Below are 25649 nucleotides of genomic sequence, written 5' to 3' on the forward strand. Positions count from 1 at the left end.
TTGTGTATAATATGAAGCGATGCACGGTAATTTAAATTCACGTTCACTTAAGGGTGCCCTCTCAAACATATAAAATCAGTTCGTGGCCAGCTGCTCCTTCGTTCAATAATTCTTTTCTTTTCATAACCATATATTTATTTAGAAAAACTTGGCACGATCAGGTATGCCAAATACTTGAAAGCGGTCAGGTTGGGAGTCGAAACAATCGGCGGGTATGTATGAGGAGATGCATGAACGTGGAAGAGGCAAAAAATGTTTGCAAAGACAGATTGGTGTGGCGTTCTATTCTCTCTGCCTACCCTGCGGGGAAGCGGCGTGATGGTTAGGTAGTTAGTTAGTTAATATATTTATTTCGAAGAAAATTTCATTTTTCACTATTAAAACGGTGTTTTAAGCAAAAAATGGAATTACGTTAAATTTTTAACTAATTAACTTATTAACTAACCATCACGCCGCTTCGCCTCTTCCGCGTTCATGCATCTCCTGAATCAGAACGTTGTAAAACAGCATTTTTGTGATTTTTTTAGAAGAGAAAGAAAAAATTAAAGGTTTTGTATTTTAGGCGTGGTTTTATATATATTTAATGAATACATAAATTAAATTTTAAATAAATAAAAATTATTACAGATTTCTAAGCCTATTTCACGAGCATCTTATCGCTGCGAAAAATCGTGAAAATAAAAACTGGAGAAAACGCTTTTCAATGTTTTCGATAACAAGGCGAGCGTTTGTTCTTGTTATTACAGCTTTATATTAATGGAAATATTTAGCATTGGCCTTAGTCATTCTCTCGTTATCCATTCGCTCCACATGCCCTTACCACCCTGACTGAACACTTGAATCGATGAAGTATGTATTCCATAGATGATCTTGGGAAGTTACTCGAACATGGCTGATTGAGGCAAATTCATTTCATTACTTGAAATTCTTTCACCAACCTACTGTTGTAAAATGTTGAGTAAAACTGGTTCCACAGGTGTCTGCTCCTAAAACCTTGAAATTACTATATTCCTTCCCATACGAGAGACGCTTCATAGTGCTGTATGCATCCAAGTACCTACAATCACACACACACACACACACACACACACACACACACACACACACACACACACACACATATATACATATATAGATATATATACAGTATCTACTCAATGAATTAGGGCCACCCATTATTTTTTTGAATACTCTGAAATCTTTTGGATTATTATATTTATTTTACATAAATACTTTAAGTTTTCTATTGACATCTAATATCATGTATATTACCTTCAATAATATGTAAAATATACCTGGATTATTTAAGCCTTTACAAAATTTCAAACCCTTTTTCTGAGAAAGGTCCCTAATTAGCACAGGTAGACAGATAGTTGAAAGTTCAAAAAATAGTCCTATCTCATTTATTAGTGAAGTTTCTTGAGTTCTGGTTGTTGTTTTGTTCAGAGAGGTTATATAGTTATCGTGTCTTGTGAAAAAAACTTAATTTTTAATTTTAGTTCATAAAGTATAATTTTTTTTTGTAAACACAAGTGTTTTTTTTGAAAAGGACAAAATGGGAAAAAGTAAAGACATTTCTGAGGAAAAAAAGTCTAGTGTTATAGTGCTACTGAAGTTAGGAATACTATCTAATAGAAAAATTTCAAAAAAAGAAAACGTTTCTCGTCAAACAGTGGACAGAATTTCAAAATCAGTCACCCGCCACCAGCAATCGGTGAAAGAACTGTCGTAGGATTAGAAAAACAACACCGAGGACTGATCGAAAAATCATTCAAAGTGCCTTAGAAAACCGTAGTGCATCAGCAAAAACATTAAAAATAAAATTGGAAGAAGAGGGTATAAATATATCGGTATCAACACTGAGGCGACGTCTTTACGAAGTAAATCTGAAATGCAGGCGCCCTGTAAAAGTACCAAAATTGACACCACGAATGAAAGCGGATCGATTAAAATGGGCCAGGCTACATCGAAATTACTCGGTAGATGATTGGAAAAAGGTATTCATTTAAATTGAATTTTCAACATATCATTTTAGTAAATAAACTTATATATTTTAATTAAACTTAAATTTTCATTATTTTTCAGGTCATCTTTAGTGATGAGTGCCGGTTAGAAGTCGTGACAGAGAGCCGTCGATTCGTCAGGAGAACACCAATGGAACGTTACAATGAGGCCTGTGTGGTAAAAGTTATCAAACACCCCCCTGCAACAATGATATGGTCATGTATTATTAACAATTTACCTGGGCCGTTGTTTTTCGTGGAAGGAACAATGAACCAAAATTCCTATAAGCAGGTCCTCGAACGAATTTTATTGCCCTTCTACCATACACTCGACCCAACAGAAGGTCCATACACCTTCATGCAGGATGGGGCACCTTGCCACCGGGCTAAATCAATAATAAAATTTTTGTCTAACAAAAATCTGCCTTTGCTCCCCTGGCCTGGAAATTCTCCGGACCTTAATCCTATAGAAAACGTATGGAGCTTGTTAAAAAATAAGGTATACTCATTTCCAAATCTGACAGTAGACTGTCTAAAAAAAATATTCAAAAAATTTGGTCAGAAGACGAAGAAATAAAAAACATGATAAAACAGTGCATTTTAAGTATGCCAAAAAGAATTGAGGCAGTTATTTCTGCCAAAGGTGGAAATACTAAATACTAACTATATTTATATGAAAATATATGCATAATTTAAGCGTAATAAAGTGTTCATGTGTAAATAAAATTCAATGTTGTTTTATTCAAGGTATTCTCTGAGTTATTCCTGTTTGAATTGAGAAATTGCGCGAAATTCTGCGTGGCCCTAATTCATTGAGTAGATACTATATATATATATATATATATATATATATATATATATATATATATATATATATATATATATATATATATATATATATATATATATATATATATATATATATATATATATATATATATATATATATATATATATAAAATGTTCAGCATTATACTGTTTTGAAAATAATAGTTATTGAAAGGTAAGGAGTTATAAAACAAAATATATAATAAAATATATTGTTAAAAACAAAAACAAAAAAATGTATTAAAAAAAACATGGGCGTGACCTGACGACCGGCTCTATGCGTTGCCAGAAGCCAACTGAGTTTTATTATTGTCAGTTTGGAAAATTAAGTTGCGGGCTATCGAATATACCGTGCTAAATGAGCTTACGTCAAAATTACATTAATGGATCATTTTCAGACGGGAGGAATATCTAATTTAACATACTCAACCTATAAAGGATTGTATTAGACTCGTGAAGTGTTTATAACAGCCGATTTAATCAATATTTTCATTCATCATTTTCTTTTGAAAAATCTGCTTTCGTAAAAACGTTGTTTTCATAAGTTGGCAACGAATGGCGTCACGGAATCGAATCCACACTACTACTATCAAAGCTCTATAAAGCAGATGCATAAAGGGATACGCCCCATAACACACCCGATGACGTAAAATTTGTTTTTCGTTTTATTTAAATGTTTAACGTTTAAACCTTCATATCTCCCTTATTTATCTACAGGTTTCAATAAGAATCATAGCGGTAGTCTTGTGAGTTTTTATTTTAATTTATTAGCCAATAATCATGAGAAAAATCCATTGAAACAATACTATAATTTAGTTTTTTTCAACAAATTAAGGAGCTACCCCACTTCGAATATTTTAATTCTTTTTCACAGTGAATTTAAATTTCAAGTAATATCAGCAGTTGGCAGTAAAGTGTCGTGATGATGAAAGTAAAACTGGAAGCCGAGGCGGCGGAGGGCAGCCAGGAGGTGAAGAGGGAAAAGGTGCGACGGATGTTCAGCTGGTCCAGCAGTCTCGACGAGTGAGTACCGTCCTTCTTCTGATTCTAACACACAACTAAAATCACATATTTAAAAAAATAACTATTACTAGATTAAGTATTACTGTATTTGTATTTTTTTTTGACATCTCATCAAAGATGAAGAAGAATATGGAAGTCTGGGCATTTACGTGGCTGACGACCGTCATAGGCTGGTTTAAGTGATCACTTTACACACGTGTAACATTCACCAATTCTACCCATTATTGACATCCTCACTACTCAAATTCTTGGAAGTATATATATATATGAACTAATTTTGAAACATTGTTCTTGAATCACTGGAACTTCACTAGAGAAAAAAAAAACATTATTTATTAATTGAATGGCTTTATATTAATACATAAATGAGGACTCCGACTCATGACAGTTGTATAATAATTATAATTATTACTCTATAGAAACATCTATGTGGATTGCATGTCTAAACATAGCTCTTACATGTAACGATTGCATAAATAACCCTCGATAGTTATCAATGTAAACCTTGGCAATGAGGCAACAGGTTAACAATATTACTGTAGTTTTATATATATATATATATATATATATATATATATATATATATATATATATATATATATATATATATATATATATATATATATATATATACATATATATATATGTATATATATATATATATATATATATATATATATATATATATATATATATATATATATATATATATATATATATATATATGTATTCTATACCAACTTATCTTCTTTGTAGACTGTTGGGTCAGCTCTCCTCTTCCTCAGATTGTAGTTCCTTTAAGAATGTACAACGTCACCTAGGCCATGCCTTCGAATCATGTTATCTTTCTGCAGCATCCACGAATTATCTGGTCTTCCTCTAGAGCTCTTTCGAGAGAGATGAATGTTAGTCTCTGCGTCCTATGTGCCTATACCATCGCAATTGCCATCTTTCGACCTTAATATTGATGCCTGTTACAGCCAGGCTTCCACGAATATGTGAACTCTTTATTTTATCTCTAAGAGACACTCCAGCTGAGCACCTAAGCATTCGCATTTCAGCAGTTTCTAGTTGCCTAGAGTAGGTGTTATATATCGTCCAGCATCCGAAGGCATAGAGAAGTGCGGGTCTGACAATTGTTTGGTAGACTTCCCTTAAGCTTGTCCGGCACATTTGGGTCACAAAGGACCCAAAAACTTCATCCACCCCACATCGATTCTGGCATTTTTTTTTAAAGATGGGAATTGCATTTATTATTTACCTTGCTTATTATGTACAAGGTTTTTAGATCATTTAGTGGATTTTTGCTTCTTCTAGCTAATTAAATATGTTTTTATTTGAATCTGTGTTGGGAACAGGAGGGATAATCTAGTGTGGGTCAAATAGGAACTTGTCAGCATTTGCTCATTGCTGGGAGGAAACCACGTTGCACTCCTCAGGAGAAGGCGGACTGTTGACTGTCATCAGCAGACCTTCCGATTCTGGCATTAGCACCACTCGAAATCAGGAAATCTTTAAACGATGAAGCAAGTTTCTCGGACATTCAAATATGTTTATTAATTGAATATGTATTATAATTTTATATTTCAGGAATAATGGCCAGTATAATGATAAAGTTTGCATGCAAATATTGTATTAAATAATTATTATTTGATCCGGTCGCAGACGCACAAGGATAAATTGGCAATAATCACCATTATATGAGAGTTTCACATTTGCAAATCCGATATCAAGTTTATATTGCGCACTTCAGTTGCATTCCTCATCAATTAGTTTTATAATAAAAATACGAAACATACTGTATATAATCTAGCAATAAATTATAATAAATTATTGTACACATAAATCTTACAACAAACATTTAAAAGTTTTATTAGGGTTGAAATGGACCAAGTTTTAATTTCTGAAACACCATTTTTTATAACGATTAAAGAAAACACTTGGTTTTTACCACTTGAGTTTTATTATAGACTACATGTTTCAGAAGTTAAACTTCCATCATTCAGGTCTGTATAATATCTGAATGATGGAAGTTTAACTTCTGAAACATGTAGTCTATAATAAAACTCAAGTGGTAAAAAACAAGTGTTTTCTTTAATCATTGTAACATGTCTTACCACAAAGTTAATGCCGAAACAATAAAGAAAATACCATTATTTATATGTTTTATTTTAGTTAACTAACTAACTAACCATCGCGCCACTTCCCGCAGGGGTAGACAGAGAGAATAGAACGCCATACCAATCTGTCTTTGCACACAATCTCCGCCTCTTCCACAATTTCATACATATATTGAGACATTCATACACGCCGATTATTCCGACTCCTGACCTGACCGTTTTCAAGTATTTGACATACCTGATCATACCATTTTTTCTCGGTCTTCCTCTGTTCCTCTTTCTACTAAATTCTCCTCATAAACTTGTTTTACCGTTTTTCCTCACTCATTCATTCCACATGTCCAAATCATCAACTCAATGAGAGAAATAAATGTGGAATAACTATTTTTAGCATATCGCTCACTCCTTTCAAGAACGTCACAAATCAAAATTCGTAAATTTTTAGTTCTGCATGTTTTCGGAATGCCCAGAAAATGTACTATATCCCAGCAAAAGAGACATATTTTGAACTTTATATTTACCCGCTACAGGGCAGAAAGTGTCGTTTTTGCATTTTTAAGAAAAGGTGTTGTTTAATATATTTTTTTGTAAAATACTAAATATTTTACAAATGGAGAAAAAAACTTAAGATTTACCTAAAAAGATCTGTTGCACAGTAAAAAGTTCAATAAGTGGCTTGATATTTAATTTTAATACATTGTATTATATTTATAAACTTTAAAAACGTTCTCCTGAAAAATCAATTTTTTTGATTTATGACGTTCTTGAAAGGAGTAAGCGATATATTATTTTTCTACTCTCTTTCTGTACTTTCACTCTTTAAAGGGAATTTAATTTGTTAATTTGTTTAATTTGTTGACAGTTGGTAAGTAAAGGAAATAACCACATTTACTTGAAGAAATAAAATTCAGACCAAAATGATAAAAAATAATAATTGATATAATGATGTTACTATGTGTGTAAAGTGGTCGTCAGCCCCGTAAAATGCTAAGACTTCCATATTTTTCTTCATCTTTGATGAGATGTTAAAAATAATATGAAAAATACTCCTATAATTGGAGATAATCCAGATTTGTGAACAAGTATTTGGACACACTCCAAATGTTGTAAATGTCAAACACACGCCAAACCTTATCTAAAAATGAAAAAATGAAGGTACGACGATATATGGAAGACGAGGGAAAAACAGGTTTGCGTTTTATGCCATTTTTTCGTTATATAAATAACTTATAAGTTATAGAAACATAGACCCGTGTATAAGACAGCCAAACAAATATTTTAAAAAAAATAAATACATAATGCACAAATGATTCATAGATCGAGTTTCACGATGAGGAAAGACATATGTGAAAAATATCCCAGAACAAGGATAATTGATGTGTGTAATCTGTTTTTTTTTGTGATTATATTGTATATAGTTTTATTTATATTATATTTATTATTGTCATGCACAACCTTCGCGTGATGACAATATTACTATGCTTTGTCATTCTTTGTAAAGCCTATATATCTATCTATACACACACAAATATATACATATATATATATATATATATATATATATATATATATATATATATATATATATATATATATATATATATATATACATATATATATTTATATATATATATATATATATATATATATATATATATATATATATATATATATATATATATATATATATATATATATATATATATATATATATATATATATATATATATATATATATATGTATATATATATATATATACATATATATATTCGATTCCCAGGGGGGGGTCACATAAATATAAGTGATTTTTTCACTATAATATTTATTCAATATTACCCTGGACTGGTACCTGAAGCGGAGGGCTGATGACCTTTCCTTCATGTGTAAACGATCAAGATAAAACTGCATTTATATGAAGCAGTGCCCTATGCACCATTGGGGTACGGATAAGGGTTTTTATTATATTTATTATATAAATATATATTATATATATATATATATATATATATATATATATATATATATATATATATATATATATATATATATATATATACATATATATATATATATATATATATATATATGTATATATATATATATATATATATATATATATATATATATATATATATACACACACACACAAACATATACTTTACCAAAGAAAGAAGACTGAATGCAGTCGAAATGCATTCTCTCATACGAATGTGCGTTAAAACGACGTATGAGAGTTGTTCGAATGGCGATATAGGGAAAGAATGCAAGGCTAAGAAAAATATTATCGATAGAATTATGAAAAGCGTATTGAGATGGTTTGGATATGTGGATCGAACGAGTGAAGAAAGAATTTTTTTTTTTTTTTTTTTAAACCCTTATCCGCACCCCAATGGTGTATAGGGCACTGTGTCTTATAAACGCAGTGTTATCATGATCGTTTTTTTACACATGAAGGAAAGGTGATCAGCCCCCCGCTTCAAGTACCAGTCCATGGTAATATTGAATAAATATTACAGTGAAAAAATCATTAATATTTATTTTTACCCCCCTTGGGAATCGAACCCGGGACCTCCAGAACGGTAGCCGAGCGTGCTGACCATTACACTACGGAGGCGGACAAAAAATAGCGAAGAAAGAATAGTAAAACTAATTTATGAGGCGAATGTGATTGATAATATAGAAACAGAGGAAGACCAAGGATAACTCGGCAGGAGTCGGAATAATTGTCGGGTATGCATAAGGAGACGCATGGATGTGGAAGAGGCGAAGATTTTTTGCAAAGACAAATTGATGTGGCGTTCTATTCCCTCTGTCTACCACTGCAGGGAAGCAGAGTGATCGTTGGGTCTCTTTTTTTTAATGAGAGAAATATTTGTGTTTTTATTATTTACACAAATATTTTAATTTCATAATATTTCTGTGAGCCTGAGCGGTTCGAACTGAAAACTCTGACTCAAGAATCCGCGACACTAACCACGGGACCACAACCCGACACAAATTGGTTAGTCTATTAGTATAAGCAGCAATGATTAGGCTGCTCTTAGTTGCATACCCGTACTCATATAGTAACACACATATAAAGAAGTTGCTTAATCAACTTAAAACAGAAGTAATTTGTAATTTAAGTTTTTTTTATGTTCAAGCACGCTAATAACTCAATCTACCCTCTGATTGCAAACAGCTATATATGGTATCAAAACATTTTGATCAATATCACTAGTCTGTTTTTAGTTGGTTGGAAGATATTGCTTTTTAGCAATAAGCCCGCCAACGTAAGTATTTCTTTTCTGTACTTGATGTTTAAATAAATAAATATACGCTTTTGTAAGACAAGGTCAGTAATATTAATGTTTTAAGGTAATAAATATAAATATTATATTTATTGTTTATTTTTCATGGTGATATTTTTAAATGAATTCAAGGATATTGAAAGATGTTTTTTTAAAAATAAACTTACATGATTGGAGTCTCATATCATTCCATGATTTAAAACATATATGAACATTTTAAATATTATTATAAAAGGCTGCATTGCTTAGCTCAGACTTTGACGCTGTGCAGCGCCACAGCGGAAAATATATAAACTATTATTATATAAATTCACAATGGTTTGATTCCTCGCTAAATTTTAGTTTCACCATCTGGAGGCAGATGGCAGTAAGCGTCGGAAAATTATCCAAATACTTCTCTTTTCATTGCGTTAAATTTTTTTTTTTAAATATGGGGTTTATAGAAAGATGTACTTTTTGGTATTTTTAATAAAAGCATGCATGTATTTTAAATTATCTTTTCCTCTTACATACAAATGAGCCGTGTTTATTGTATCTCAGTTATGGGTTCTGAATTATTTTGTTGGATATTTTTATAAATAATAATAGTCTTAAATAGTCAACATAATTAGGCAACTCAACTCAAACACAAACACCAGAATCAAAGCAGATGTTTAACTCTCAAATCCTGTAAGAGTTGGTACTGGCATCAGGAAGGGCGACATTCTGAGTCCATTCCTCTTCAATCTTATCATGGATGGGATTGTGGAGGATTATAAAACACTCCACCAAGGACTGGGAGAAAGACACTCCACCAAGAAATACAGACTGGGAGAGGAAACCATAGATATTGTTTTCTATGTGGATGACGCTGCACTATTCGCTGAAACTGAGGAGGACTTGCAACTATTCTTACACGCATTCCATCTTGCTAGTTGACTCTTTGTATTTATAGCTGATATAGTCATGTAGTATTTTTGAAAATACAACATGACTATATTAGCTATAAATACAAAGAGCATGGTGTTCTCTCGGATCCCAGTGGGATGTAGCGTGACTGTGGATGGCGTCTTAATAGGACAGGTGGAACAGTTCAAATATCTTGGTGTGGACCTGTGTGGTCAAACGGATCTGCGATGTGAAGTGATGGGGCAAGTAAACAAGGCTGCAGCCATCTCAGGATGCCTGAAAAATTCTATATGTAAAAATCCTAAGATGAAGTTCCGCAGCCAAATCAAAATTTACAAAACATGTGTGCGACCCATCATGACGCATGGTATCAAAAGCAGAGCGGACACCATGGTCACAAAAAACTCTAATAGTGTCAGAAATGAAGACTCTAAGCATATCTGGCAAGAATCTTCGAGATAGAATAAGAAACACTAGGATAAGAAAATTTGCGAGATGGGAGATGTCGTTAGGTGGGAAAGGCTACGAAGGAGACAATGGTATGCGCATGTGAGGAAAATGGAACCGTTCAGACTACCCCACATTGCACTGCACGGCCGCCCGGGCAGACAACTAAAGAGATGGATTGACAGCTGGCAATCGACATCGCAGGAGGCTAATCCTTCTTAAAAACAGGCCGCAAGGCCTACACCAGGCAGAAGAAAAAGAAAAGGAAGAAGATCCATCTCAAAAGAAAAAAATTAGCCAATGATGGACATATAGAAGTGCCTATTGTACCTAAAATGTCACAATACGGAATACACATGGAACATCGATTCGCGTAGCTACCCAACCTTCGAACCTCGTGGTAATTGATCGTTAATAATTTATAGCCGAACAAGGAAAACCAGTTAAATAATTAGCAATAATTAAATATATTTGCGTAATACATATATATTTCACAATCTGTTTATTAAATTATTAATATGTAATGTCCGCCTCCGTAGTGTAATGGTCAGCACGCTCGGCTACCGTTCTGGAGGTCCCGGGTTCGATTCCCAGGGGGGTTTAATAAATATAAGTGATTTTTTCACAGTCATATTTATTCAATACTACCCTGGACTGGTACCTGAAGGGGAGGGCTGATCACCTTTCCTTCATGTGTAAACCATCAAGATAACACTGCGTTTATATGACGCAGTGCCCTATGCACCATTGGGGTGCGGATAAGGGTTTTAATATTATTTATTTATATATACGCCCTTTCAGGCACCGAGTTCAATTCCTACATGTCCATTATTTAGTGCATAGGCTCCCAAACTGGGCAATATTGCCCGCTTGCGGGCGATGAAGGAATCTTGGCGGGCAAATACTGGGCGAGGGGCGACGTGACGAGCCAAATGGGCAATTCAAGATTATTACAAAAAATGATATCATGTAAAAATTACCATTAATTGTATTTAGTAGTTATAACATTTAATGTGTCCACAAATACTTGTTTACAAATCTGGATTATCTCCAATTAGAAGCTATTTTTTTAAAATTATTATTTGACATCAATGTTATACGTGTGTAAAGTGATCACTTAAACCAGCTTTTGACGGTCATAAGCCCCGTAAATATCGAGACTTCCATATTCTTTTTTTCTTATGTTGAGATGTAAAACAGTATGTATTAGAAGAATTTAATTGAACGAGGATTTATTGCTGTCATTTGTCTTTTAACTAAAAAGAGAAATCGACTTGAAATTATGGTTACGACTTTAGATCTACAAGATGCAAAATATAGAAACACCAATCCATAATGCACGCAGTAATCGCAGTAATGTCACATTGCTCAGTATTTTGTCCATCTTTCCTTTTCAAATTCGGTAGATACGGTATTTTTCTTCTTACCTTTATTTGCGCCAAATGATGCATGTGGAACTACATCACTGACGTCATAAAACACAATGTACTTTGTTCAGAAGTTACACGTCTAGGTATCCTTCAATGTAGTCACCTCCCCGACGCACACACTTATCCCGACAGTGTTTCCACTTTTGGGAACAGTCCTGGAACGCTTCCTTAGTGTCTTTCAGCTCCTTCGTCGCATTTGCCTTCATCTCAGGAATCGTTTCAAATCTTCTTCCTTTCAAGGGTATTTTGAGTTTGGGGAACAGGAAGAAGCCAGAACGAGCGAGATTAGGTGAATCAGGTGGGTGGGGAAGAACACTGATCGAGTGTTTGGCCAAAAACTCACGAGTTCTGAAACCTGAAAAGGCTGAAGCTGATATATATAAATACATATATATATATATATATATATATATATATATATATATACATATACATGTATATATATATATATATATATATATATATATATATATATATATATATATATATATATATATATATATATAAATATATATATATATATATATATATATATATATATATATATATATATATACATACATATATATATATATATATATATATATATATATATACATATATATATATCGTACGATGTTACGTCATACGCAATATTAAAATAGTTTCTCATGCAAGGTTACAAGGCGGCACACTTTGAGGAAAGTTCTTGTCGAATATTTCCTATTTGAAGACGCACCTTTGCTCGCTACTCTACCGACAAAGTATCGTAAGCAACATTTAATTTATAACTCACCGATACGTCATTATTCGTCGATGGGTTTTTTTCAATAGATATAGATATGACCTCATTAAAAAAAGATTAAAATATGACCTCAGTAAATGTGCCGTAGTTTTCGAGATATTTCCACTTTTCTGAATTTCCCGAACATCTACGCCTTAGATCAGTTTCTCGAGTGCCACTTCTTCAATTTTTCATATTTTAGGATTCTAATTTACGTTTTGCAATCTTGAATAACTACTCCGTTGATCACAGTCCAAAATATTACCAAAACTGGCTTATTCAATGAGTGATTAGTACCTATTATGTGATTTGCTAATTCCGAAAAATAATAACTAACAAGACCACTACGATGTTTTTTTTAAAATTCTTATCTCTAATCACCAAGACTACGCAAACAGACACGACTGAGAAAAATCTCTGTCAATTTGACTTATACATTCGCTTCCCGTTATTGGTAATGTTTCAGAAGTTGATGAACAAGGAAAATATAACAAAATGGTGTTTTTATTATTTTTTTTTTACTAACATAAATTGTATACATTTATTTAAATTACAATTTAAAAACATTTTTAATTTTTTTGCATAGACCCACCCACCAAGCCACCTCCTTGTGTATCTTATCGGTGAAGTTCTTTTTGAATACATTTTTCATTGTTTTTTACCATTTTAACCTAATATACACACAAAAAAGAGAGAAAAATTAAGAATATAAACATTTTACAATTTTCATAAAATGAACTCTGGATCATTCACCGATTTCTTTATTTTGCCTTTGTTCCATATTTTATTTTGACTTCTAACATCCGTCGGCAACAAATTAAAAATATTCGGAACGATATATTGCAGTGTTTGACTCCCATATTTATTGTTAATTCTTGGGACTATTAAACCTTCGTTGTGGGTAAATCGTGTACCATGGTTGTGTACTAAAAGATTTCGATATTTTTGTCTAGTTTGTTGTTCAACGATGATACTCATCTACAGTAATTTTAAATGTTTGTATATCAATATTGGGTTACTGCGGTTTGGGTTAGGAGCGTTGGGCGAGATGGCGCAAGCGGCGGGCGCGGAGGAAGTGGGTATCGGTAATATTTTGCAAGACTCCGCACCTTATGTAACGCGACGAGAGGAGAAAGGAGATCTCGCGACGAGAGATGAAATTATCGGTCGGCACATTATCCGCCTCCGTAGTGTAATGGCTAGCATGTTTAGCTACCGTGCTGGTGGTCTCAGGTTCGATTCCCCCTGGGAAATGAAATGAAAATAAATATTACAGATTTAACACTCTAATATTTATTTAACATTATCCTGGACTGGACCTAACTGGATTGATCACCTTGCCTTCATATAAGTAATGATCAAGATAACACCGCGTCAATACGATGCAGTGTCGGATAAGGAATTATACTCTGCTCCACAGCCGACCAGTGACTCGAGCTATCGGCAGTGCATTTTACTTTTTTTTTTTTAAATTGGTGATATGCAAAAAGCTTTTTATTAAGCAGAAACTCTTTAATTTGTATATGAGGTCCAAATCCTGGACTATGGACAATAGAACCGGAGGAAGACTGAGGAAAACTTGGTATGATCAAATATTTCAAATACTTGGGCGTGGTTAGGTCAGGCCAAGAGCCGGAATAATCGGCGTTTGTGTATGTGAAGATTTATGAATATTATGTGGTTTGACGTTCTATTCTCTCTGCCTAACCTTACGGGGAAGCGACGTAACGATTAGTGAGTTTAAAAAAATGTGTAAGCAATATAATGTGTAAGCAGTATAAAATTATCTCATTTTCCTTATTCGTACCACGCACCAAGTTACAATTATCTATAAAGTTAGGTACATTTTCAGTTCGAATGTCATCCCGTGGTTAGTATCGTAACTCTGGCTCTGATTTCCAGCTACGATCACACTTTGCCATAACTTGATTCCAAATTTCAAACACAGGCTTGAGGTAAGTCAGGAATGTGTAAGTAGTCAACACAATTTTTTTTATTTCGTTTACCGTACACAACATTATTTAAGTAATAGACGTTTATTTTAGCAGTAACATAATACCTTTTGACATACTACCAACATATCGCTCAATCCTTTCAAGAACGTCACTAATCAAAAAACTTGATTTTTCAGGAGAACGTTTTTAAAGTAAAAAATATAACACAATGTATTAAAAATAAATATCAAAGCCACTTATTGAACTTTTTACTGTGCAACAGATCTTTTTAGGTAAAACCCAAAGGATTTTTTCTCCATTTGAAAAATATAAAGTATATTTAAAAAAAAAATTAAACAATACATTTTCTTCAAAATGCACAAACGACACGTTCTGCCCTGTAGCGGGTAAATATAAAGTTAAAAATATGCCTCTTTTGCTGGGATATAGTAAATTTTCTGGGCATTCTGAAAACAGGCACAACTGAAAATTGACGATTTTTGATTTATGACGTTCTCGAAAGGAGTGAGCGATATGAGGTTACAAATACGATGCTTCAAATAATGTTTAAAACGACTTACAGCAACACCAAACCGATTTTTAACGAGTAACTCGTCACTATAATACATAAGGACATAATAAAATACATATGGAGCCGATAAACACAACGAAGTTTGGAGTAAGGTCCTTGCAATATATTGCCTATAACCAAATTAACCAGCTGGCTGACATATCGCTCACTCTTTTCAACAACGTCAAATATCAAAAATCGTCAATTTTCAGTTGTGCGTGTTTTCCGAATGCCCAGAATATGTACTATATCCCAGCAAAAACAACATATTTTTAACTTAATATTTTCCCGCTACAGGGCAGAGAGTATTGTTTTAGAATTTTGAAGAAAAGATATCGTTTGATTATTTTTTAAAATATAATAAACATTTTTCAAATGGAGAAAAAACATTCAGGTTTTACCTAAAAAGATCTGTTGCACAGTAAAAAGTTCAATAAGTGGCTTAATATTTATTTTTAATACATTTCATTATATTTTTAAACCTCAAAAACGACCTCCTGAAATATCAAGTTTTTTTTATATATGACGTTGTTGAAAGGAGTGAGCGATATATAAACTAGAACCCAGTCAAGGATCCAAAATGAATGAACTGAAAAAATACTTTATGGAAATATATTTGTGTTAGTGATAGGTTATATTTTCTGTTTTTTTTTTCCTTAAAACATGCTTCTTACCGTAAGTTTTTTTTCCTTAAAACAAACTTCTTACCTCGTGTTTTTTTTGCCTATTTACTGTACCTTTTATTGCTTTATATGTTTATTCTTCTTCTTCTTCTTCTTCTTCTTATTATAGGCCTTGCGGCCTGTTTTTAAGAGGGATTAGCCTCCTGCGACGTCGATTCCCAGCTATCGACCCATCTCTTTGGTGGTCTGCCCGGGAGTCGTCTACCATGGGGTTGGCCGTACAATGCGATGTGGGGGAGTCTGGATGGTTCCATTCTCCTCACATGCGCATACCATTGTCTTCTTCGTTGCCTTCCCCACCTAACGACATCTTCGATCTCGCATATTTCCCTGATCTTGGCATTTCTCAGTCTATCCCCAAGACTCTTACCTGTTATGCTTCTCAGAGTCTTCATTTCTGACACTCTAAGCGCGTTTTTTTTAATTTATTTATTGCTTTATATATTTTGTCCTGTGTTTTCTTGTTTGTTTTTCAATCGTGTTAACCTTAATCCCATGTCCCAAAACGAGTAATGGAAATAGTCATCGGGAATAAAATATATGTGACTTATGTATGTAATCGATTAATTGAAATCATTAAGTTTCAAGTATGGGCGGCCTTTGATGTATGTCGATCGCCTTGGCTATCTGATTAATCGGAATTCTCCACAAGGTCATACGGAGCACAAAATTTCACACACTTAGCAAATAAACATACATTCTCGTGTACGCAAAATACGTATACATATAGGGTACGCATGAATTGACCAAACATGCTGTGGATGTTCCACATCCCTTGTCAATTTAAAATTTCCCCTTATATCTTACCCAGAAAAACATGGCACGATCAAGTATGCCAAATACTTGAAAGTGGTCAGGTTAGGAGTCATCACAATCGGCGAAGAATGTTTGCAAGGACAGAGTGGTGTGGCGCTCTATTCTCTCTGCCTACCCCTGCCGAGAAGCGGCGTTATGGTTAGTTAGTTAGTAAGTTAGTTATATCTTACCCTTATCCACTTTAAACTACCATTTATCTAAAAAAATCTGTGTATGTTCTGTGTTTAAAATCAATCTAAATGCAGCCCAGTTTTGATACGTAAAATTTTCCAATGGCAATGAGTAGACATTTGAAATAACTCTATTTTCATGTTATATTTTGACATCTCAACATAGACGAAGAACAATATAAAAGTCTGGGTATTTACGGGGCTTACGACCGTCATAGACTGGTTTACACGTGTAACATTCACTAGGATTAACAACCACACTATTCAAATTCTTTAAAAAAATCAGTTTTCTTTTTCTTTTTTTCTGCCCTAAATAATAAGTTAAAAATATGCCACTTTTGCCAGCAAAAGGATACTATATCCCAGTATATATATAGTACATTTTCTGGGTATTCCGAAAACATGAACAACTGAAAATTAACGATTTTTGATATATGACGTTGTTGAGAGGAGTGAGCGATATGTGAACAAGTATTTGGACACACTCAAAATGTTGTGAATCCTTTTTTTCTGCAGTGTTTATTTATTAGCAGTAATGCATAATAAATATATTATGCATTGCTGCTAATAAAACTGATGTTCAAATTAAATTAACAACTTTTTTATGAATTCGTCGGAAAGTCCGCGGAAACAAATCAAATAAAGACGAGTCATAAAAATTTCGAAACAAAAACCCCCTGTTTTTTTAAAACTGCAACATTTTACACATCTTATTTATTCAGTTTATTTGCTCATGTCGTGTACGTGTGAAAAATATAATACTTGTATGTTTATAACATAAATATCAAAGTAAATTTTTATACCAGTCTAGGTTAATATTTATTCAATATTACCCTGGACCGGTACCTGAAGCGGTGGGTTGATCACCTTTCCATCATGTGTTAACTATCAAGATAACATTGCGTTATTCAGTGCCCTATGCACCATTGGGGTTGCGAATAAGTAGACATTTTAATAAATAATAAAATCATTTTTAATAAAAATAAAATAAATATTTTTGTAACTAGTAAGTATTTATTTTATTTATTGTTTCGGCATTAACTTTGTGGTAAGACATGTTGCAATGATTAAAGAAAACACTTCGTTTTTTACCACTTGAGTTTTATTATAGACTACATGTTTCAGAAGTTACTATACAGACCTGAATGATGGAAGTTTAACTTCTGAAACATGTACTCTATAATAAAACTCAAGTGGTAAAAAACGAAGTGTTTTCTTTAATCATAGAAATATTTATAAAATAAAAGATTTAGGATAGAATTTAAAGGATTTCAATATTGTATTTCAAAGCATGAAAATGTTCATAAAAAATAACACGGACGGTTTATCGAATTCGTTAACGTATTTTAATACTCTTCTGTTCTTATTCAATCTTTCAGTTGTATAAGAATAAATATGTCAACGCACGGTTAGTAGCAAAACTTTCGATATGATTTCGGGGTAGGGATACAACGAAGGAATATCGTTCATCTTGCTCCAAATTAGCAAATTCTCACTTTTTTGACTTTTGAATTCTCTAAATTCAATTTCAGAACGCGGATGGTCACGCAATTGGTCGGTCGTACCTTCACGTGTGATTTAAAAAAATGTACAAACATTAATTTTTGACTTTATTTAGAAAATTCATAAAAGAAATATATTTATTTATATTTTTTTTATTCCTCAAATTTTCCCTGGGTTTAAAGAAGGTGAAGTTGCTATTAAATATATGTAGGGCTTTAACATAGATGAAGAAGAATATGGAGGTAAAATGATTAAAAATTTTCGAATGACCAAATTTTAGCCGGGTTTTTTATAGAATATTTACAATATTTTATAATATTTTAAACATTATTTGAAGGATAATTAATACAGACCTAATATACGATAAATTGGAACTTAATTATCTTTAAACCCATGTAATATTTCAAAATGCTACTTTCGTATTGAAAATAAGTTTTTATTCGAAATAAATAAATGTGACAGATCTTAATTGATATAAGATATTGAATCCATTGCGTATTGTTGATTTTTTTTTGTTTTATTTTTTAGGGATCAATTTTATTTATTTATTGTGAACTATACACACCCACTATAATTTTTAAGACATAAACTAAGTATGCAAACTAAGTGCTATAAATCCTTGTACATAATAGGCAAGGATTTTTTTAAGGCAACTAATAAATATTTTTTTTAAATATTAAAAAAATAAATCTATCGATTGCGCAATGTACGTGACTAGACTGGAATAAATGAGGAGTCCTATATTCCTTCATTATGCCGTTCGCCAACGTCTGGCGTGACCGAACAAGATACTAGAAGAAAAAGAACAAATCTGTTTATTTAACTCAAAGAGCAATTTTGCATTTTGTGAAGTTTTCCTGAACGTGTACGATATTATATATGAAATATTTGAAAAAAAAACCATGACATAACTAAACTAGTTTTCGCTTTTATTTGAAAGGAAAATCGGCTGTTTCCAACGAACCTACTTAACCAGTCTTTTATATCAACAGTTATATAATACCAGGACCGTACCCAGTCATGATTATATATCATTTTATATAACGAATAATTAAATATTTTATTTAAAGAGTATATTACATCCGTGAATTGATATCGCACTGATTTTTTATGAGCTATTTTCATGGTCAAAAATAAAAGGAAAAAACCTTATTTTACTACTCGTCAATTTAAGCTATACGATGTATTTAACACGGCTCTAAAAAACAAAACAATTATTTATTGCCAATGTTCATTTTAGAGAAAAATATATAACAATCTTAGTAAAACTAGGTTTTTCAGAATTAATTCAGGTAATCGAAATATATATATATAAAGGGCAAATAAATACGGCAAAAGCTTATTTATCTTTGAAATGTTGGGACCCCCTGCAAAGTAAACATATTTGTTCAAAATAGATAAACCGTTATTTTTCTAGAATCAATAAACAAAATGATACTAAATTTTGGTCACGTTTTAGTCTGGTCCTATTCTTATTCTATCGAGTTAAAAAATGTTTTATGTGTTTAATGAAATAAAAACCATTCTTTATTTTATTTTTATTTTACCGTCAACAAAATATTTGCGTCACTATCGTAACAACAAAGCTTTTCCATTTGACATTTTTCCGATTTCTTGCTATCGCTTGTATATCTTCTATGGACTTTGAAGATTGTTGAAAAATGTCGTAAAAGATATATATTTTACCGTAGTTTTTTACTCAAATTATATATAATATATAAAGTCATAATACTAAAGGAAAATTATGTGGCGCAGAGGTTGGCGAATTATCATCTTGCTACGGTCCTGCGTGGCACAGTTAATTGAAGCAATAATTAAAACATAATTTTGATCGGCTGCAACTTGCAACACGAACACTTCCGTCGGCTTGCAATACAAAACGCATTTTACCTCAAATGTTGTTTGTTTATCAAATTGGAAACTGCGCTGGCGTAAATCTTGAAAAAGAAAATGCAATATTTATGAAATCATTTATTTTAGGGAGGACAAGTGTTGTTCTGACATTCCTTTGTGGAATTACATTTCATATACTAAAATAACAACTTCCACGTATGAAAATTTTATTTGACCAGTGACAGGATTTCGTCGTAACCAACATCGTCTGACTGGTGTGAGACTAGACAAAATTCTATGTTATATACACAAAAAGGCAGAGGTTGAAAACCATAATTTTAAATATTTTTTTCTGAAAAAAAACAATTTAAATTGAATGCATGAAAAAAAAAATGTTTATGAAAAAGCATATAAGTAGTTGTTATTTTATTCTTTAAAATGAAGTTCCACCAAGAAATGTCAGTACAAAACTTTTATTTTATATATGTCAGGCAGCTGGTTAATTTGGGTATAGGCAATATATTGCTAAGACCTTACTCCGAACTAAGATGTGTTTATCGACTCCACATGTATTTTATTATGTTCTGGTGTATTATAATGATGAATTTCTCCATCGAAAAACAGTTCGGTGTTACTGTGAATCATTTAAAACATTATTTGAAGCATTATATTTGTAATCTCATATGTTGGTAGAATGTCACTATTATTGGTAACATTTATAGCTAGAAAACGTCACGCCTTGCTTGCCCGCTAAGTCTATAATCCCGAAGCGAATCTATGGGATATTTCGGAGTGTATGTAAATGAGTCCAGCTGCTCTACTAAGCTCCACAGCACTTTGATACTAAGAGCCATCATGACGTAAGGCCTGGTACACTTCAGGTCGCCCAAACTGCGTGACGTTACGTCACGTAGTGTTACTTTCCGTGTGCACACCATCGCCGCCCAGGGTGACCACGCACTCAACTCTTCGTGGACATATATCGCTCACTCCTTTCAAGAACGTCGTAAATCAAAAAACTTTTTTTTTCAGGAGAATGTTTTTAAAGTTTAAAAATATAACAAAATGTATTAAAAATATCAAGCCAAAAAATAAATATCAAGCCACTTATTGAACTTTTTACTGTGCAACAGATCTTTTTACGAAAAACCTAAAAGTTTTTTCTACATTTGAAAAATATTTAGTACATTTAAAAAAATATTAAACAATACCTTTTCTTCAAAATGTAAAAACAACATTTTCTGCCCTGAAGCGGGTAAATATTAAGTTTAAAAAAATGCCTCTTTTGCTGGGATATAGTACATTTTCTGGGTATTCCAAAAACACGCACAACTGAAAATTGACGATTTTTGATATATGACGTTTTTGAAAGGAGTGAGCGATATGTGGAAATAAATAACCCGATTCCGTAGTGTAATGGTCAGTACGCTCGGCCGAATGGAATCGTTGGTGCGTCTAGCTATCTATGGAATTAGGAGCAAGCGCCTCCAACACCACATTTCGAAAGCGTCAATTTCCTCCTTTCTGCTGTTTTTATGGTCCATGTTTCAGCAGCATTGAGAAAATGGAGTGGACCAAACTCCTCACAAGCTTTATCTTGGTGTTGTTACTCACACCCCGGTTATTCCAGATGTTGTCTACCTTAGACACGGCACTTTTGGCTATGGCGATACGACGTCTTTCTTCTAATCTCTCCTTTCTTATATACTCTAATAATTGATAACAAATTGTCCCAGTGATTTTGTTAACATGGTCACCCAGTCTTGAGGTAACCAGCTTCTGCAAGTATGATGAATTAACTTGTATATGTATACAACACTTGCCATGTCTCCAAACATAATGCAATAACACACGAGTGTCTGAAGGCACATACATGCACCCACGAGTCACATACACACGCGTAAGTAATTACACGCAAGTCGTGTGTACACGCAATGGAACAGTGTTGCAACGAGATTGCAATTTTTGTATGCAATTGGATGCCATTGCGAACTGAACATTTATCGACTTCTCTTGTTTCGCGATGACGTCATTATTTGCCAGAAAACGGGGCTTTGTTCTTCTCAAAAGCTTAAAAGAAAGAATAAATAACATTAATAATAATAATAAAACCCTTATCCGCACCCCAATGGTGCATAGGGCACTGCGTCATAGACGCAGTGTAATTTTGATCGTTTTACACATGAAGGAAAGGTGATCAGCCCTCCGCTTCAGGTACCAGTCCAGGGTAATATTGAATAAATATGACAGTGAAAAAATCACTAATATTTATTTTACCCCCCTTGGGAATCGAACCCGGGACCTCCAGAACGGTAGCCGAGCGTGCTGACCATTACACTACAGAGGCGGACATATTATTTATTGATTCGGCATTAACTTTGTGGAATGACATGATTATTTTATTAAAATTAAACACTTGAATATACCACTTTAATGAAATTTATTTTTATTTAGTCATTAATAATTTAGAAAATTTAGAAATACATAAAAATTTAAATTCAGATAAAACATTAATTAATAATATACTGTTTCAAAATACGTCACTATTATTAACCCCCCTCCCTATATTTTTTAACCTATATATACACCTAAATATATTTTTGTTCGTTAGTTTTAATTTGCACCAGAAGATGAAAACATCTGTGAAAAATAACTAACACTAGCTAGTTTGACTTTGTGAGGAATGAAGAGATAAGGCGCAGGACGCAGCAAATCTTGGTCACGACTGTCGTCAAGAAAAGGCGATTCAGTTGGCTTGGCCACGTACTCCACATGCCTCCCGAGAGCCGAATGAAATGATCGGCGGGCATGTACAAAGAGTTGCATGAATGTGGAAGAGGCGAATAATGTCTACAAGGACAAAATGGTGTGGTGTACCCATTATCTCTGCCTACCCTTGCGGGTAAGCGGTGTAATGGTTAGTTAGTTAGTTAGATTTGGACGCCTGAAAATAAAAATGGCAAAAAAGACCCTCTGTATATCCATTAATGTGGAAGAGGCTAAGAATGATTACAAGACACAGTGGTGTGGCGTTCTATTATCTCTGCCTACCCCTGCGGGAAAGCGGCGTGATGGTTAGTTTGTTAGTTAGTAGTTTTGGACGGCTAGAAACAAAAATGGCAATAAAAAACCCTCTGTATATCAATGAATGTTAAGAATGTTTACAAATACAGAGCTGTGTGGCGTTCCATGCTCTCTGCCTAAGCGGTGTCATGGTGAGTTAGTTAGTTTTGGACGGCTTAAAACAAAAATGGCAAAATTAACCTTCTGTATATCCGAATGTGCGTTATAGCCAAGTCCTACAGTAGTTACTACGAAGTCGCTGAAGCGATGCTATTTCCGAAATAAAATAAAATCAGTTATGTGATGTATCATCGTTACGTTTGCTAATCAAAGAAGTCGATATAGATACACTGACCTACATTTATTGGCAAGTAATGGTGACTTGATTATTTAAATAAAGCAGGAAACAGTTAAAATGAGTAAAATGACTATGTAATGCTGAATAAAAGGACATTCCAAAGTGCAATATATATATATATATATATATATATATATATATATATATATATATATATATATATATATATATATATATATATATATATATATATATATATATATATATATATATATATATATATATGTGTGTGTGTGTGCATATAATAACTCTAATATTTATTCAATGTAACCCCGGATCAAAATAACATATCGCTCACTCCTTTCAACAACGTCACATATCAAAAAACTTTCAAAAACAATTCTTCTTTTTTTTCTATAATATATGAAAATAAAATGTTCATCTTTATAGATTTATTCGTTTTTTTATTGTTTTAAAAAAAGTTTTTATTTTACAGTATTTTAAGTAAAAAAAAAATCAATTAAGTTGCGGTATATCGATTATCCCGCCCGGATTATGCCAGGTCATAAGCCCGGGTAAAATAGAAATAAAATACGGGTTTTCGTACCTCGAGGGACACGTCATTACACTTGGTTATTATGAATGAGTTTTCAATATTTTTTGTTCTGTTCTAGTGTCACACAGAAGGTCACCGCCGAAACAGGGTCGCGGTCGTTCACTTTTCGACCATAACATAGTTACACTATTTGTATCTTATGTTGTGATACTGGTTTTTCAAATTGGACGTTTAACAAACCAAATTGAACGCCTAAAAATCAAATCGGACGTTACAAAAAACGTATTGGAAGTTATATTGTATTTAATAAAGTCAAAATGGCTTCATATGATTGCGTAGGGCATTTGCGAAGGCACAAACTACAGAAGACGCTGGGTCGTAACCTACATGGACCAAATTATCTCCGACATGCGTTGTAGCGACGCTGAGTTGAAAAAATCTGACGTGCTACATTTTTTTACTTTCGTTTCTGAATTCAGCTATGCCAAGTGCATAAGGATCAGGTATTTTCATGCTAATTACAAAATAAAAGTAGTAAATTGTTTTTTTGACATCTCAACATACATAAAGAAGAATATAGAAGTCTGGGCATCTACGGGGCATTTAATCTAAACTTTGAATTCTAAAGTACAACTTGCATCTTGGCAAAAAGATCGTCATTTACGTTTAATCTCGATGCATAGTATGGCTTGACAACAGGAAATTCCAGGTGACCTCTCCGTGCAGGCGGAAGGTCAAGCAGTAATATATATGGACTATTAAACCTATAGCAAACTATTAATTACACATAATCGATCGGTATTTATATAATATCGTAATTAATAGCAAAGTACGTCTTCTTTCAGACTGCTCCTACCTTGTTTATTTGTTAAATTACACTTCATTAATTAATTACATTTATAAGCCTATGACTATTATCCGTATTCAGACATTCCGTTAATATTTGACCTTGTCACGAAAATTCCCTAAAATACATTATAGACCAAATTTTGCCCCTTTCCTCCTATCCGCATATTCTTCTAACCCTTCTAGCTTACGACCTGTCTTGGTGGTAAGAGCTTCACCTTCTCCTAGAATTTTCACTCTTGAATTACATGAAATTATAGTAATAATTAAAGAAAACACTTCGTTTTTTACCACTTGAGTTTAATTATAGACTACATGTTTCAGAAGCTAAACTTCCATCATTCAGGTCTGTATAATATACAATATTATACAGACATATACAATAATATACAATAATGTCTGTATAATATACAATATTATTATAATATTATTATTATACAGACCTGAATGATGGAAGTTTAGCTTCTGAAACATGTAGTCTATAATTAAACTCAAGTGGTAAAAAACGAAGTGTTTTCTTTAATTATTGTAACATGTCTTACCACAAAGTTAATGCCGAAACAATAAATAAAATTATAGTAAC

The 25649-nt window shown here is 32.8% G+C and overlaps 1 protein-coding gene across 3 annotated transcripts in view; it reads left to right on the forward strand.

Moving 5' to 3' along the window:
• The window catches only part of snu (ABC-type transporter snustorr), a 133202-nt gene that overhangs the window by 5495 nt on the left and 102058 nt on the right, over window positions 1-25649 (forward strand). For 2 of the 3 annotated variants that reach the window (XM_088263759.1, XM_088263758.1), the window contains exon 2: window positions 3706-3854. In XM_088263759.1, the coding sequence (XP_088119885.1) occupies window positions 3754-3854 (101 nt within the window). In that variant the 5' untranslated portion in view covers window positions 3706-3753. The remainder of the gene's footprint in view (window positions 1-3705; window positions 3855-25649) is intronic. The other variant, XM_088263760.1, reaches the window with a different exon arrangement.

This window comes from Brachycentrus maculatus, unplaced genomic scaffold (assembly GCF_059751285.1).
Source record: "Brachycentrus maculatus isolate JH-2025_06_01 unplaced genomic scaffold, ASM5975128v1 h1tg000203l, whole genome shotgun sequence".
In the NCBI taxonomy this organism is placed as follows: domain Eukaryota; kingdom Metazoa; phylum Arthropoda; class Insecta; order Trichoptera; family Brachycentridae; genus Brachycentrus; species Brachycentrus maculatus.